This window comes from Anabrus simplex, chromosome 13 (assembly GCF_040414725.1).
Source record: "Anabrus simplex isolate iqAnaSimp1 chromosome 13, ASM4041472v1, whole genome shotgun sequence".
NCBI classification, from domain to species: domain Eukaryota; kingdom Metazoa; phylum Arthropoda; class Insecta; order Orthoptera; family Tettigoniidae; genus Anabrus; species Anabrus simplex.
Genome location: NC_090277.1, coordinates 87,986,973 through 88,005,696, shown reverse-complemented (window position 1 = coordinate 88,005,696; position 18,724 = coordinate 87,986,973). Strand labels below are relative to the sequence as shown.

General features: G+C 39.6%; 1 protein-coding gene across 1 annotated transcript in view; it reads right to left on the bottom strand.

The window, feature by feature from the left end:
• LOC136885091 (activator of 90 kDa heat shock protein ATPase homolog 1) overlaps positions 1-18,724 on the bottom strand; it is a 71,372-nt gene that overhangs the window by 33,517 nt on the left and 19,131 nt on the right. The window contains exons 4-5 of the mRNA XM_067157534.2: positions 10,850-11,046; positions 917-1,037 (exon numbers count right to left, since the gene is read on the bottom strand). Coding sequence (XP_067013635.1) covers positions 917-1,037; positions 10,850-11,046 — 318 coding nt within the window. The remainder of the gene's footprint in view (positions 1-916; positions 1,038-10,849; positions 11,047-18,724) is intronic.

Here is an 18,724-nt window from a genome sequence, read left to right as displayed (position 1 = left end):
TGGCACAAGACGAGAACACGTTTCCCACTTCCCTAACTTCTGGATAATGATTTGTCGCATGGATTCAGGGTTAATCTGCAGTTCATCCGCTATCATGCGCACAGTTAATCACCAATCACTCGTGATTAATGTCCTCACCTTCTCAATGTTTTCGTCACTGACGGCGGTCGCCAGTCTTCCGCTACGGGGGTTGTCAGAAACATTTTCCCGGCCTCCTCGAAAACGGGCGAACCACTTGTACACACACTTCAAGCACAGTGCTTGATCGTAATAAACACGTACCAGCATCCCATGCGTTTCTTTCGGTGTCTTGCCAAGCTTAAAACAAAACTGTATATTGATCTTTTGGTCGTTCACGTTCCTGTTCGCAGTTCAGAACCAACGCACTAAACACACACTGTGTCAAACAGGTCTTACACGGCACACACACGATGCTCAAGTGAACGTTGGGAGCAGGTGGTCAAAACCTGCTGCTACGCAGGTGCAACGTTGCATGTCGCCAGTGTTGCCGGATTAACCGTTCTGACTTCATTCACCAAACTTTGTCACAGGTTATAGTTTTGTACAATTTTGTACGTAGTTCAACCGTCAATACGGATTTAAAATGAGATTCATAGTCTGTAAAGTGAGTGATATGTTATTTCCTCATTTTATTCTTAATAATACATTCTCTTTTTAGTGTCAGATGTTAGTAGATGTAGTTTTTGTGAATTTGTTTTCAATCCCTATTCATTAGTTGTTCGAACTACGGTATTACATTTTACAAGGGCTGTTTATAGCGGTTGTGTTGCATGAGGTGTTCTTGCGGCAGTAGCATGTTGGCAACAGAGGTAGGGCGATGCTCATTTGTTTTCTGAAACGCCAACTTAGAAGTAAAGCCGTACAAGGAGTACAGTCAGTGAAATGAGCGGCTTACCTTCTTTAAGGGCAACTAAATATTTACTTAGTTGTGTCCGGATATTTTCTTTCCCTTCCTTTAGCAATATCTCCTTCAGTTTATCAGATTCCAGATCTGAATTTTTAACACTAACACTGATCTGTAACAGAAAACAGTGGTTTATTAATTACTGTATAAAAGAAAATTGTCAACAACAAACTGGTTAGAAACAAGAATTAAATACATGTCGTACATTTTGCAGCATCACAGTCACCTTCCCTAATAATGACCTCATTCTCCGCGGTGTCTTCATAAAGTCCACTATTCACATTACACCCATTTACCCCTATTCCACTTAATATGAGGGAGAATCAACTATAAACAGGAATTAAAAAAAAAAAAAAAATATTGCATCAACCAAAAACAAAATACACATACAGAGATCACTTTCCTACATAGTGTCCTGCCTTCGATACTTATTTACCCCCATCGGACTGGTTAAGTTTTTGATGTCCTGATAGAAGGAAGAGGGACGTGCAGAGCCAGTTACACACAAACGTTTCTACACTTGTATCATCAAACCGCTGTCCTCTTAGGTCTTGTTTGAGCGGTCCAAACAAGTGGTAGCTGCAGGGCGATAAACCTGGACTGTACAGAGGGTGTTCCACAGGTGTCCAGTGAATTTAATCCAGTTTTTCCCATGTTAAAGCAGCAGTATGCGGCCTTTCATTGTCATGGAGAAGAGTGACGTTTTGGATCGGTTGCCGGCGTCGCTTGTTGCGTTACGCACCTTTTGTTTTATCCAAAAGGTGACAATAGGCTGCATTAGTTGCCCTTTGTTCGTGAAAAAAATCCACCAGCAAAACGCCCACCGAGTCCCAGAAAACTGTTGCAAGCACTTTACCACCAGATGGGCGTGTTTTGGCTTTGACCGGACCTGCTTTGTCTCTTCGCCAACACTTCATGCTTGCTTGCTTTGACTCTGGGGTGTAATGATGCAAATAAGTTTCATCATCACAAGTCACAATACGGCAAAAGAAATCCTCTCCTTCCTCCTCATAGCGACGCAAAAAACTTGCTGGCATGATGTATTTTGTGCCTGGTTGAGGGGACAAGGAACTCACCTGGCAGACAATTTTCTGAAATAGAGTTCATCTCGGATGATGGTTTGAACACTTCCGTAACTTATTCCTACAGCTAAAACAATCTGCGAAATTTTTTATACGCCGATCTTCACCAATAATATCATGAATGGCAACAATGTTGTCTGCAGTGATGCTCGTCCGCGGTCTCCTTACATGAGGTTCATTTTCCACAGCTTCTCTTCCTGCCACAAATTTTTTAGCCCACTCATACACTCGAGTCAGCAAAAGAGTTTCTTCCCCAAACCCAAACTGTGCGGGGAGCCGTCTCAAAACTTCAGAAGATTTGCGCCTTCTTCTATGAGAAATTTGATAATGATGCATTGCGCAACAGATATGTGCACCTCTTGTTCACTCATGGCATAGTGAAGTAGCCCTGCTCTCCGTCGTTCGTACGTGCAAACCCCTTTTCCAGACACCCCCCACCAACATCCTGGCAAAGTCCTGCCTCAGAGTTATAACTAGCAGCAGCGGTACATTCAAATTCCCATTTATATTTGACCCGCTTTTGTAGATTTTAATCCCTCCCTGCCCTACATCATCCAGAATAATGGAAGAGCTCCAATCCTAAAGCCCTAAACCTTCCATGTTGCAGGACATCTGACTAATCAAGTAACAAGCAGAAAGATACATACATTGAAAAGGAAGACATAATGGGATAAACTAAACTTTGCTTTCAGGAGATGATTTTCACCTTCCAATACTTCTTAATGGCTAATCTATGATTACATAAACTTACTGTAGCTTATCATCTATTTTGGATTTAGCTTAATGTCAAATTAGTACATGTAAAATCCATAAGAACCTCAGTTCGTTTGTTCATAGGCTTAAGTCGTCTACGAGTAATTAACGTCTTCCAATAAATTCACTTCTGTCTGTGGATGTACTTTCGATGGTTGAACACCCCAATTCTAGCATAAAACAAGCACCCTCATAGACTGCACAGAATAGGGAACATGCATGATCCGGGGTTTTAATTAAAAATATGCTAATCTGATTCAAAATTTCATGCAGAATTCAAAAATGTGATCAGAATGTACAAATAATAACTCCAAACGTGATAAAAATCTACGAAAATGTCACGTCACGCAAGCACGCGATATCATTGGTCTGACGTCATCGTACAGGTTGACTGAATTAGCAGACGAAGTAACACATAGTGTGCTGTGAGAAGCAGGATACACTTCGCGTATTTCTACTTTACGTTAGTGTCTAGTATGGTTAAATTCGAGGTCTAGGCTATACATTGGATAATAATCTGAGTGGTATATTTTAGACTTAAAATGAATCCTGCGCAGACAGTGAGGCAGAAAACTTATAAATGGTGTAGAGTTCCGATGTGCAATAGCACATCGTATACCATACCAAACAAATTGTTTATAAATGTTCCAAAGACGCTAAAACTAGTGAGAAATGGATTTTGGCGAGCCGGAGAAATGCTGGTGATATATCGGAAAAGTCTACAGTTTATTTTTTTTTGAAGATTTTAACGTAAGACGAATTTGTTTGAATTTTCAAATAACTTTTCCATGTCAGCTGTTCTAGTGGTAAAACTTTAAATTTTAATGTATGATGCTTTATTTAAATGCTGCAATTACATCTTGGAATATGAAAGTAAAAAACAGTGCATTAAATAATGCTGATTATTAAAGTATTCTCCAAACCTAACCTATGTTTTGGGTGATCCATGTCAAGATAATAAATCAAAGGGGTTATGAACCATTTTGACAGCTCTAATTCTACCAATATATCTTGGCATGGGACAGTTATGTATGTCTTTATTGAAGAGCTTAATTGGTAAAGAAATTTAGGCTATATCTAAATACTCTATAATGTAACAAAGAATAGGTGTGTACATCATGAAAGGAAATAACGTGAATTTAACAAATGTATAACTCTACACAAAACCAATGCTAGTCTGTTGGGGTCTTATAAGTTAACAATGCTCAATTATAATAATTATCATAATATTAATGAAATAACATAATTGCACACAGGTGAAAATAGTGATGTAGGTGTTTAAAATATTATCCAACTTAGCCTAAGTTTTAGGTTATACAAGCCAAGTCAATAAACCGAAGGGTAAACATACCGCGCGAGTTGGCCGTGCGGTTAGGAGCGCGCAGCTGTGAGCTCGCATCTGGGAGATAGTGGGTTTTGAACCCCACTGCCGGCAGCCCTGAAGGTGGTTTTCCGTGGTTTCCCATTTTCACACCAGGCAAGTGCTGAGGCTGTACCTAAGGCCACGGCCGCTTTGTTCCCATTCCTAGGCCTTTCCTGTCCCATCGTCGCCATAAGACCTATATGTGACGGTGTGACGTAAAGCAAACAGCAAAAAAAAAAAAAAGAAAAAAAAAAGTCACAGCACCCAAAGACATTCCTGTATTGAGCGACTAAAATGTCACCGGGACACTTTTCTTTCCTGATATGCTCAGCTTGTTAAAAGCCAAATGTAATTAATGTTATTGGCTTCACGCCCCGCTAACTACTTCTACGATTTTCGGAGACGCCGATGTGCAGGAATTTAGTCCTGCAGGAGTTCTTTTACGTGCCAGTAAATCTACCGACACGAGGCTGACGTATTTTAGCACCTTCAACTACCACCGGACTGAACCAGGATCGAACCTGCCAAGTTGGGGTCAGAAGGCCAGCACCTCAACAGTCTGAACCACTCAGCCCGACTTGTGAAAACTAGATGAAGTCATATTTATCTATATCATGTTTAACTTTTTCCCTCCACAAAGATATTTAATTCTCTTTCATGGGCCCTGGAAGTGGGTAGGCCAGTTGTCCCAACCATAAATATATATTTTTTTGGGAATGATAGATTATAGCCCTATAGTACTATGATCTTTCTTTCCGTATTTCTTTCTTTCTTTCTTTCTTTCTTTCTTTCTTTCTTTCTTAATCAGTGTATCCTTCAGGGTTGGTTTTCTCTCGGACTCAGCGAGGGATTTCACCTCTACCACTTCAAGGGCAGTGTCCTGAAACGTGAGACTTTGAGTATGGGATGAAACTGGTGAGGAGGGCCTTTACCTCGCCCAGGCGGCCTCACCTGTTATGCTCAACAGGGGCCTTGTTGGAGGATGGGAGGATCGGAAGGGATAGACAAGGAAGAGGGAAGGAAACGGCCGTGGCCTTAGGTGCCTGGAGGAGAAGTAGGAAAATACGAAGAACCACTTCGAGGATGGCTGAGGTGGGATTCGAAACCCTTCCACTCAGTTGACCTCCCGAGGCTGAGTAGAGCCCGTTCTAGTCCTCGTACTATTTGTTTTCAACTTTCATGGCAGAGCTGGGAATCGAAACCGGGCCTCCGGGAGTGGCACACATTAACCACTACACCACAGAAGCGGACTAGTACTATAATGCTACCTATATGTTTATGTTAGTGCTGAAATCCGATTTCTTACTTTACTAATGCTGAAAGCCCGAAAATGTAATGTTCTTCTTTAATAGGGGAATCAGTCTAAAAGGAAATGTTGAAAGTGATGTGATATCTATCCAGGTTCGTTGTTATCCTAATACTATGGGTTACAGTATATTGCACATATATAAAAGACGCCACTTACAAACTTGCTTGTTATCCGCGAATTTTTGCGGCCACAAAAGTCACATTTTTCAAGAATGATGACATCTACACATGGTAGATTGTCTGACTGTGCTGTTTCGAACCTTTCTTCTGTCATTTCGAAGTTATTCGCGATCGTGAATAATAAACAATAGGCTTTTAGCAACGGCTGATGCACAACGGCTGATAGAGCTCCATGCGGTACTGGATCGTGACGTCACAGCGCGCCGCTTACGTCAGAGGCCGTTTCACTCGCCTTGCGGAAAGGCACTATTAAATATTTTTTTAATGGTAGAAAACAAGGCAACATACCACAATGTAATACGTTTACGTACTATTTCATTGGTGTACTTTTCAAAAAAAGTATTTTTGAAAATGATGCATGTTCCCAATTGTTGGAGAAGGGCGTGGTTGTGCTGCACACCTCTTCTGGCCTCTTCACATCTGCATTGTTCTCCTTCAAACAGACCGACAGTGGCAGGGATGATATAGGACCAAAGTGAACGGTCTTGAGCATGCGTGTCCCAGGTTAGTGGATTGAGACCTGCCATCTTCATAGTGTGCTTAAGCTGGTCCTTGTAGCACCTCATGGGGGCTCACAACGTCTGGTACCGGAACAAAGTTTACCATACAGAATTTGGTGTGGAAATCTGGTAAATCAGCATTAACTTCACATACGTATGTTCAACCCAAGGTAGTTAGAGTAAGAGGTAGGGATCACGCGCAGGTCTCCCCACCAAACTTGGCCGTCGATGACGTCACGTGAACCCTCAGCGCCTTGTCCTCTATATGAGGTAGGCTAATACACAGCTGTAAGCTATTCTGTTTTAGCCACAAGTTAGAGATAACTTCATTGATATTTTAACATCACCTAAGAAAATGCATTCCACTTTACTATTACAGTAGAGTAATAATAGGAGATCAAATACAGTGTGAATCCAGCAGCGTTTCTGAAGTATTTCGATCTGTACAAAAGGATGTAACAATGCTAAGACTGTGATAGCAGTGGAATGGCCATTCCGTATGTTCATGTTCTCAACACCTATGATAACAATAACAAGGGGCTCTAATTGTTACAGACTCGAACATAAAGCTTGATGACTGCAAGAAATATGTCCGTTGTTACAAGCAGTATTGGGAAACTATATACACCGTCAACAACACAAACAGCAAATGTTAGGAAACTGTCCACAATACAAACAGTACAGTAAATGTTTTCCTGCAAGTGTCAAGAAATGATAAATTCCACGTTAACATTAGATAGGCCATATTCATGAGCCTGTATATTAACATTCTTAGCACTGGTTTCATATACAACATAATAAATTGCCTTTCATAAAAAAAATAACTGGTATGTTATACACAAAGAATAATGTTGATATTTAAAAAAAATATATCAAACACACTTATCCATAGCATCAGTGGAATTTCTTTGCTTTTCTTCTTTCTTTATCGGTGCTGTATTAACAGAAATCCGGTCTCTTCAATGTCTTACTTTTGTTTAAAGCGTCCATTCGAATAAAAGAACGGCTTCTCACGAAGCAACTTGCAAGCTCATAAATTTCGGAGAATTTCCTTCTCAGGATATCCGTAAGGTTTGTGATGATGTTAGAACCCTCTTTCAGTTCTTTCCCGTGGTAAAATTGAAACTACCGAGGTCGATAGCTGTAGTCACGTAAGTGCGGCCAGTATCCGGTATTCGGGAAATTGGGTTCAAACCCCACTGTCGGCAACCCTGAAGATGGTTTTCCGTGGTTTCCAATTTTCACACCAAGCAAATGCTGGGGCTGTAACTTAATTAAGGCCATGGGTGCTTCCTTCCCACTTCTAGCCCTTTTCTGTCCCATCGTCGCCGTAAGACCTATCTGTGTTGGTGCGACGTAAAGCAACTTGGGAAAAAAAAAAAAAGGGAACTATTTTTGAAATTTAATTTCCACCCCTTGTAGTTTGACCTGTTTTCTCTCCGTAATTACTTTCTATATCGAGGTTCTTCTTTATCCTAAAAGCTATATAGCCAGTGAAGTCTTCAAGCAGCTCCTTGGTTTCACGACTCCCCTCCAGCTGTTTTACTAGATCTTCAAGGGCTTTAACGAACCCTTGCTCATCCTCCGATGAAAAATAGGATGTTGTGGGCTCAACGCTGGCCTTAGACTGGCACACGATATCCGAGTTTTGATCGAGTTCATCAGTACATATTTGGGCGTAATATTTCATAATCTTCCGGAGAACAGTTGGAATTTCTTATCGCCTTGGAAGGATTGAGGCTAGAAGCAGTGATTTCACCTTTCGCGTCACAACTGTCGGAAGAGGATCGTCATAAAGCCTTCCGAACCCTCGAAGCCGAGAAAGATAGCTTTTGATAATGTCTTGATTACTTCTGTTACCATTTATTTACGTCAGTGGTTTTAGGGAATTCATGAAAGTGTATGTTTCGTTCCTTCGCGTGCCTGCTATGATTTGTGCAGCCTGCAATGGCATGACAAAGCATACTGAAAAGTGTACATTATTACTGCTTTTTACGTTTTATCTCATAAAATAAACACACACGGTTTCTTATACACCACAGATATGTTACTATCGTGTATTATTAGCACCTAGCTTCTGCGTGCACAGCGATTCTTACTCGAACTACCTCTACCTCACTCAGAGCAGATTCAACGCGAGGCTCCTGCGTGACGTCACAGCTCTGCTTTGCCACTGCGCACCTCTCTCGTGATCCCTACCTTGTATTCTACGTACCTTGGTTCAACCAACCATAAAATATTAATCAAATTACAATGCAGTGTTAATGACAACTTACCCTTAGAAGAGGAAGAAAAGAAGACAACACTCAGCAAAACTTTCATTAATGCATGTTATTCTCAATATTTCGGAATGCTACCATACTTCTTTAAGTGTCGCCAAAATTTTACCAGTGTAGAACACACTTTAAACAATTTTAAATCACCTAATGTTTTTATTGTCTTTGTCAGTTTTTGTACTGCACGCTTTTCAGTTGATGTTCCACAAACCAGGACAAAACATGTACTAATTAGATATTAAGATAAGTCCAAAACAGATGATAAGCTAAGTTTCTGCAATCATAGATTAGCCATTAAAAAGTATTGGAAGGTGGAAATCATCTCCTAAAACCATCGTTGAGTTTAATGCCAACATGGAACCCCACGCTGAAATTTATAAATTGTAATGGGATAAACACAATGATAACGTATGTAGATAATGTTACGTGGAGTGTGCCATGAAGCATAATGCTTGCTGACAATATTATTTAGCAGGAGAGGACCAGAGAGAAGCTTGTGTAAGAGTGGCTAGAGGAAAATAGGCATGAAAATTAGACAGGCGAAGACCAAATACAGGTTGACGGTTAGTGTACAGGACGTTAAACTTAACATTGATGACGATGTGCAAGTACTATGGGTTGGCTGTTGAGGGAATGGAGATAAATATAGTATAAAATAGCATGTGATTAGATGAAGAGGAGAAAAATGAGTGGAGTCCTATGTGACAAAAGGGAGAGCTGTAAGTTGAAAAGAATACTGGATAACATGGTAGTGAGGCCAGCAATATTTCATGGTGCCAAAACCTGACCCCTTTTTTTCTTTTGCTACTGGCTTTACGTCACACCGACACAGATAGGTCTTATAGCGACGATGGGATAGGAAAGGCCTAGGAGTTGGAAGGAAGCGGCCGTGGCCTTAATTAAGGTACAGCCCCAGCATTTGGCTGGTGTGAAAATGGTAAACCACGGAAAACCATCTTCAGGGCTGCCTACAGTGGGATTCGAATCCACTATGTCCCGGATGCAAGCTCACAACTGTGCGCCTCTAACTGCACGGCCAACTCTCCCAGTCAAAACCTGACCAACAACCAAGGCCCAAAGAGAAGGTTGGAGGCAGCAGATATGAGGATGCTGAGATGGATGAGCGGAGTAACTTGGAAGAAGAGAATAAGGAATGAGCACGTGACATTAACTTCACATTGTGGTTTGTACTGACTACAATCTCTACTCCACAAAAAATACACCTTTGAAATTAAAAATCAGCCTTGTCAAAACTTTAAATCAGCTATTCTGGTAGCACACAAGTTCCCTCCCCTCTACCCTCCTTCCTTCCCCAGGCGCAGCATTTCAAGGGAACAGGTCCACGTTTGTTTTGATTCAGCTGACAACTAACAGAGGTCAAGGGCAAAGTGAATGCACCAAATTTTAAATAGAGCCACTGACAGAGCGAGCCTGACAATTATATAGAAGTATTCCTGTCGTAATCCCTCATTATAGGTAAGCGTTGTTAATATTTTTGGTTAGATTTCAGATTTGGGTGTCAAAAATGATCATTGTCCATCTTCCAAATAGAGGAGAAAGATAGTGATCCTGATATTGGTGTTCTACTGACAGGCATGTTACCCAATGCTAAGGTCAAGGACAATTGTGTACGGATAACAGCATATTGAGAAATTTTCTCAGAGTAAACTAGAATATTCCGTTAGGGATGGATTTTTAGACGGTCTTACTTATAGCTTAGATTGGAGTGAAGAGCTACAACTCTAGGGATTTTCAAGAAAAGACTGAAATACCAGCAACATTTTACTGACGTGATCTCTGAACTGGAAGATTTTAGCAAAAATTTTCAGAGATGCTAATTTTAATAAATTGATTTTTTAGGTAATAGACAAGGATGACATTTTAAGAAGATTGCAAATAGAATAGTGTAGTTTCAGTATTCTTTTGTGACATTTATGATGTTTTATTTTAATTATGACACACATATTTCTATTTAGAAGATATTTAGAACTTTGGGGTTTGATGTGCAATAATAAGTAAAGAAGTCCAAGAGATAATTGGTAGTATGAAAAAAACCGCTGAGGAAGAGGACAATAAGGTCCTCGAAACATGTACGGTGTATTAGGTGATGATAAATAATTAAATAACTCTTTAAAAGAAAGAAACCTCAACTACAGTGGGAGAATAAAGTTGCTGCTGAAGATTTGAGAAAAAAGGGATGAAGATCAGAGGACAGACTGGACAGCTTGAAAAGATATCAAGAGTGGAAACACAGACCTCGTACATTCAAAAGAATAATAATGGTGGAGAGGAGGAAGAGGAGGGTGTACGTACATCACGAGTTTCTAGCAAAGGAACAGAACAAGTCTGAAGAATCTTGGGAATATAGCTGCCATTGTAAATGTAATGGTACAGTTTCTACAATTTCTCAATTTGCAAGTACACAAAATAAAAAATTACATCAAGATGAACGTTATACTTACATCAACTTCCGATACATCATTTTCTTCACTGAGGTTTGGAATATTCATGGAGCCCTCAATGTCTGTCTTCTCGCCACCTGCGAGGGACCCCGTCCATTTCATCGTTATGTCCCATTCGTAAAAGAAAATAAGCTTTCCCTTACGATTGTTTACCACAGCTTCACCATCACATTTCACCTCGGTGATTTTTACCTTGGCTTCAGGAAAGAGAAAACATTGTTAAAGCAACATTTCAAACTACAGAAAGTTATAAAAGCAGCAATCCAAGATAAAATATATTCAACACCTTAATTCTTATGACTAACTTGTCATTCAACATCGAGATCTGATACCACCCAGAAAAATAAGAACAAAATGGACAATTAACACCGTCATTCAACATCGAGATCTGATACCACCCAGAAAAATAAGAACAAAATGGACAATTAACACAGAAATAATACAGTATAACTTTACATGAAATGTTTTTGATGAGTACAGGGCCAGTGAGTAACCATATGTTTTCAGAGGAAACACAAAGGTATTATCAATTCCTCTTAACATTAACACATGTAATACAGGATGGGGGATCTAGCATGAACAAAACATGCAGGGGGGTGGGGGAAGGTACTTGCATCCTCACCTGCCTGCATGGTCTGTGGTTCATGCGTTCATGAACGTACGATTTGTTGGTAATTTTCGCTATTTTCGGTACCTCTCCTATTTGTCTGAATTTATGTTATATATTGTTCTTACCTTAATTGTTTTGGTCTGGTTAATTTTCGTTAATTTATTTTAAGTTCCCTTCGACGTGCAATCACGTCATAGGTCATGCGAACACTGCTTGCATATTTTCTTTCTTTTCTTTGCTGCCTTACGTCATTCTTACGTCATCACCTTGACATGACTGTTTGCGTCACCGGTAACTTCCTTTCTGATTGGTACCGAGAATGTAGTCTTCCGTGCTTTTCTATATTTTCATTGGTCATTTCTGTTATTTGCCTTTAGTCTTTGTTATATTAATTAATTGGAAATTTTAAAAATATTCTTCTTGGGCTCCCTTTTCCTCATTATTTTGTATTTTTGTAAAGATTTTCACGTACAGGTTTGTAATTATTTCCGTTAGTTTCACGGCACTATATTGCGTCCTATCTGGAACTTTCTACAACGCTATTTAAGGATCAAGTCTACAGGAATGCTGCGCCTTCACTCTCCGGGTCTTGCCGGAATCGCCGCTAGTACTCCACGGCAGCTCCTATGCTGCACTTTCGTTTTGGCAACATACTTGTCCGCACGCATTTGGAATAGTGGCTTCTCACCAACATGTACTTCCCTACATTCTGCTCAAGATCAGTCACCTCGCCTTTCGCTCATGTGTTGAGCGCTACAGTACGACTTGTCAATCAGTGTAGCTGCACTCCATGTTGTCTTGGCCGGCCTTTGTATTTTTCACTTCAGACATGAAATGAACGCCAGCCTAGGCTTTGGTTTTCTTCGTAGCGAGATATGCGCCAATCTACTGAGATTATATTGATTATTTTAACCAGTCGTGTCTAATACTTGGCTTGGACACATTTTATTTATATGTCGGCTGGTTCGTCTATGGAGGTTATTAATTGCAGCTTACTACTGGATAATGAAGCTGCTAGACAAAGGTCCTTTACAATTTTCTTTGAACTTTTTACTCCCCGCCAACGGCCGTAGCCGTGTTGACACACCGGATCCAGTGAGATCTCCGAAGTTAAGCAACAGTGGGCGTGGTCAAGAAGTGGATGGGTTGCCACACGCTGTTGGTGGGGGTAAGGGAATGGAGGAACGGAAAGGAACTGGCCACCCTACCGTACGTAAACTCCGGCTCAGACACACCTCTGCGGAGGTTTGGACCTGCCTTCGGGCAGAGTACAACCTTACCTTACCTTCTTTTTACTCCCCGGTGGAAAATTGAGTGCTGTAAGATCCAACTTAAGAATTTCTGATCCAAAATGTAACTTTACTGTGTAAACTTTTGTTACCAAAATTTCGTACAGTCAACTTTGTTATTTTTGATAACTTTAATATTTATCTAATTATTCATGTTATTTAGCTTCAATTATCGGTCTGGTTTTGACCAGCCTTCAGATTAATGTGACCACTCAGATATTCTGAATTTCTCAGGTGTCGTAGGACAACAGTCTTACTTATATTAGCATTTTTATATGCACAGCCGGTGGCTACTTTTTGCTCAAGGCCATGCGCTTAATATCATATTCAATCATTAATTATTGTTAAAGTCCCTCTAGTCTTTATTGTTATCTTTACATTATTTATATAATAAATGTTGTAACTGCTGATCCCCTTTTCTTATTTCCCGAGAAACTTGGAAACCCCCTCTTGATTGTGACGACACACTTTGAGAGAGGAAAGAGGGGAGAAACCGCACGTGCTCCTTAAAGATAACAGACGTACTGTCGTATGTAGTTCAACTACAATAAGCCACTGTACCATTTTTACTATGATGATTCACATACCACTATATGCCACAGCTGATAATACTTACAACAATGAAAATAACAATAGGACAGCATGCAACAAATGGCAACAGAAACTTAGGAAGACTCCAGCGAGAGAACACTGGCTCTGTCCGGCCAAGTAGCTCAGGTGGTAGAGCCCAAGAGCCGGTTTCGATTCCCACCCAGTCTGATGGTATTTGAAGGTGTTTAAATATAACAGCCTCGTGTCTGTAGCCTTACTGTACGAGAACTCACATGGGACAAAATTACATCACCTTGGTGTCACAATGACAATATCTCCGAAAACCATTAAAGTAGTTAGCGGTGTGTTAAACCCATCATATTATCTTATTGGCTGCTGATCTACAATGTTCCTAGCCCCTGAAATGAAGCAATAACGATTTTTGTATTCCTATACACAGGACGGAAAGAAATGAGCACATCCTGCATTGTGGTTTTGCAGACCGAAGAAATGAATCCCGTTGCCAGTTAATTTCTTAAACGCATGCATTATTTCCGAATGATCTTAGAACGGAGCAAGAACATCATCATGTACGTGATTTTTGAAATCGATTTTTGAGTTCTGGTCTGTATATTTTAGGGTCAAAAGGAATTCCCTGGGTCATAAGCTGGTCAACCATCTCCGCTTTTTTAACGATGAATTTGCCTATCCATTTCAGTACGGATGCCCTTGTCTCGCGCCGACTTTCCCAAACAATCATTTTTTCCAACGAATCATTTTCTCATAATATGACTAAAGTATCACAGCTGTAACCTTGTAATCAATGGCGGGAGATATACCTGGAGTGATCTAACTTACCCATTTTATTGCCATCTTGACCATCAACGGCACACACAAAATTCTTCACTGACCACAGTAGAATTCAGGCAAGGGAAAGGGAATTCATTAGAACTACAAATTAAACTACTCGAAAGGACAAAAACAGGAATGAAGTAAATAGGAGGGTTGCTGGCACTGAGGTCTGTATTACCAGTTTAATGAAGAAGCATAGACTTCACTCATATGGGTACATTTTGAGAATGAAGAGAAAATACTTCGACCTTGCTGACCAAGGAAAAAGACCTAGGGGAAGGCCGAGTACACGCTGGATAGAGACAGTGAAATCAGATGGAAAGATGTTCAGGAACAGAATAGGTGTGCAGACAGGGAGGAACCTGGGAACTGGAGTTGGAAAATTGATATATTGTAGCTACGGTAAAGACTAATGTCTTAACCATCCTGACCTTGGTGTGTGCACACTTCTGAACATTTTATCTTATCTAGGCCTTTAAGTGCTGACCTTCAGCAAATTCCTGGACAGCTAAAGCAGTTATGACTTATCATTAATGGCGATTGGGAATTAGAAGTGACGGAGGGGGGGATGTACAGACAAAAAAAAAGTACCCGAGTTTTTGGGATATAGCAGATGGTGGTGGGGGAAATATATACAGTATCAAAACTGAAAAGAAGCTACTAAATGGTTTTTTAATGCTCTCTGAGCGAATTTCAACAGAGAGGTCAAGGTTGACATTTTAGCAATGCAAGTGCGACAATAATACTTTTTGAGATTTTGATTCAATACTACACAATTAAACTTTCACGAAAGGAACAATATTTACGCATGTATTACAATTAAACAGAAGCAAGGCGTGATTATACAATAAAAATCATTTAGTATTTGACTACACATTAAGAAATTAACAGACACTTAAAGAGACTGCCAGACTGACGAATGCATGGAACAAGCGGGTGAATCGTACCCCAGTGTCCATGAACTTGACAAAAAAATACTGTATTTTCTTGCATCATTAACACCCTTTATGCGTCCAAGTATTTTTGGGTCTTAAGTGGAGAAAAAGAAATGTTCGAACATCCATCACGCAGCTCTGGATGCGTTTCGGAATAAAGATGTCGACTACTCGAGTAGCAGTCTTCCTATTGCGAAAGCAGGCATTCCAAATACAGGACAACGTGCTGTTATTAGCTGTTAGGAAATCCCACTGCACTGTTCAGTGAGAGGATCAGCTTAGAAGTGACTAGTGGAGCTCTATTCCAGTCTGGTACAAACATATTTACAAGCATTTCGGGCACGGGGCATTCTGTGATCTCAAAATTGTTTGTTAGTCCACAGTGAGCTAGTATTACAGTAAAGTAAACTCGTGTCCTCATCCCGAGGTGGTGCAGCTCTTTTCAGGCACACCCCCATTGGAGGTGAGCTGCATGTACCATTTGAACCACATACCAGCCCTCCTGCCATTCTCAAATTTCTGGCAGTACCAGGAATCGAACCCGGGCCCCCGAGGACGGCAGCTAATCACACTAACCGTTACGCTACAGAGACAGACAGTATTACAGTAATACTGCATCATCTCAACTCTTTCCCATTAACATCATTCTGTTCATACTTGTTTCAGCTGAGCTGAAGATTCCTCAGTGCTGCTGAGCTAAGTTCTAGAAGATCCCTCAAGTGCTGGTATTTTAGTGTTTCACCTGGTCTTCTAATTGGAGGAAAGCTGAAAGCTTGCACAGGATATGCGATTGTGATGTTTTTCCAATCTTTACTTGTCTTGCATTGAATTTCATGCTTGCTTCATGTATTTTATCTATATTCATGTCTTGCCTTAACTTTAATTTTGACTGATGATGGTCTCTGGTAAGACCGAAACTTGCAGGTTATAAATTTCATTTTTTGTCTGTATTGAACATCTACTTGTGATACAAATTCTTATAATTTTGTTAAATATCACCTACAATACAATACAATATTACTGTATTGAATACAATACAATAGGTGGTATTTAATAAAATTATAAGAATTTTTATCACAAGACTGGAACTAAACAGTACCGAATAGGTCGAAACCTTTAACTTTTGTTTTACATTATATCATATAAACACGCGGTGATCAGTTACACCGAAACATACGGGAATATGGCAGGAGGTCGCGAGTATTCAGTTTGCAAATGCAACTTGCGCTACCACGGTAATAGAGAAGTGCACTTCAAGCGACCAACAAGTCTCGCAAAGCATTCTGCGGACCAAAAAGCGGCAAGTTTCCGCAAGTAGAGGAGGATGTGCTTAAATATATGATTTCGTTACGCAATGTTGGATAAGCCGTTTCCCACGAAATGCTGTATTTTAAAGAATGAGAAATAGCTGCTGCACATGAAATCTGTCTCGGATTTGAAGGTTAGCTGAGGCTTGATTAATTTTATGAAGAGAAATAGAACTTCTCTTTGACGAAGAACAACATTCCAAAAAATTACGAATGATTTCAACCAAAAAGTAATTTATTTTCATAGCTATGTGATAGAGAAGCATAAAGTGAAGGAATATGTGATCTCCCAAATAGGAACCGCATATCAGACGCCAATCAGTTTCCATAAGCCACAAAGTCGAACAATCGATAAGAAAGGGACATAGAATGTTATCGTTCGCGCTACCGGAAGCGAAAAACGATGTACTGCAATGCTTGCTGTAACAGCTGATGGCAGAAACCTTGCACCTTACGTTGGTCTAAAACAAAAAACAATGCCTAAAGTAAAATTTGAATGCTGGAGCCACGTTCGTATCCAAGAAAAACGGTGGATGGACACGTCACTCGTACAAGGTTGGATACGAACGGTTTGGGGAAATCTAGCAGAGTCCTTTCTTCGATGCCCGGCCTTTCTCGTGTTCGACAGTTTTCTTTTCTTTGCCGGTTATGTCATTAATAGATAAGTAAAATTAAAAATCCACCTTTTCAATACTAAAATAAAAATAAAAATTAAGTTAGAACATTTACTTGGAACTAGTTAAGATGCTGGTGAGCATCATTTTCAGCCAAATATGAGAACAGGCTATCGTAAACAAACATATCATTAAATCAATTCACATATAAACACTCTTAAAATGGGACTTATGATGCCCCCAAAAGTATCTGGAGAATAAAACTTCAAATAATCGCAATTTCAAAATCTTGAAGTCACGATTAGAACGACACTTAACACAGCATAATTCTTTTCAGTCAAGTTAGAACTTTGAAAGTATTGAGTTTCACTTAGAACTGTAAGATTCTCAAATAAATAAAAAACCTTGTCATAAATGAAATGTTATACAAAGGTCAAACCACATAGGCCTACAGAGTTTCTCTGTAAATATGACAGTCACAATTAGAACGACACTTCATAATTATTTTACTCGAGATGGAATCTCGAAAGTCCTGAGTTCTCCTTAGAGTAGGAAGATTCTCAATTTAAATGGCATGGCATAGCTTGGCCTGGATTTGCTAAGATAGGTTATAGCTACTAAATTACATTTTTTTCTTGGCGTGCGAGGTAACACCGTGTTTTTATTTTATGTGGGTTGGTAATGGAAGCAGCGAGTTAAGAAATCTGGGAATTACGTCATGTGGCTGTGCTCGTACCTGGCCGGCTAGTGGTCAATGGCGCATGAAATCTTTCATTAGGTTATAAAAGTAAATGTGCCTTTTTGGGCAGGCGTGGTGGGTCCCTGGCATTGGTAATGAACACATCTATCTTCTACAAGCATTTTAAGGTATAATTCATATATATCTCTTAGCGAAGTTGTGTGTTATACACTGGAGTGAATACACTAGATTTCTACCAGGAAAAGTTTCGGCAAAGACATTCCTATAAAGGGAATAAGTCGGGACGTTATTTGTTGTGTACAAGAGTACTCTGAATGGAAAATAGGCAATAGTGATCCTCTAATTTCTGTAAAATAAGTGTTAAGATAAATACTAATATTAATTAATGTACAACACACACTTGTTTCAGCAGAACTGAATTCTACAAGATTCTTCAAGTGGTAGTACTTTAAGGGTTTCACCTGGTTTTCGGTGAAGTGCATTCTTCAAATCGGAAGAAAACTGAGAACTTCCACATAAGCGTATCAACATCCAATCTTTGTCTTGCACTATCAACACCACATGTTTGCTTCATAAATTTTATCTATAATTCATGTTTTGCCTCAACTTTTATTGATTTTGACTGATGGTCTCTATCAAGACCGAAACTAGTTTTTTAAGGTTACAATTAATAGTACTGAATAGGTGGAAACCTTTAGCTTTTGTTTCACATCATATTGCCCTTCAATACGGTATAATATGAAATGTATTGCCTATGGTAATCTTAATTATGCATTACATATGCATATTTTTATATTTTACTTTGAACATTTGCTTGCATCATTTAAAATACATTTTTAACGTATGGTATTGACTTTTAAAATTGAAATAATTGATAAGGAGATTCCACCTATTCAATACCAAAGAATAAGAAATGTAGTGAATTACATTCTCATTTAATTAGAAATGGTACCGGTTTCGACCCTAGTCCAGGTAATCATCAGCCGATTAAGAAATGGAAAACAATGCACAGGATCAGTAGAAGACGCAATATGAAA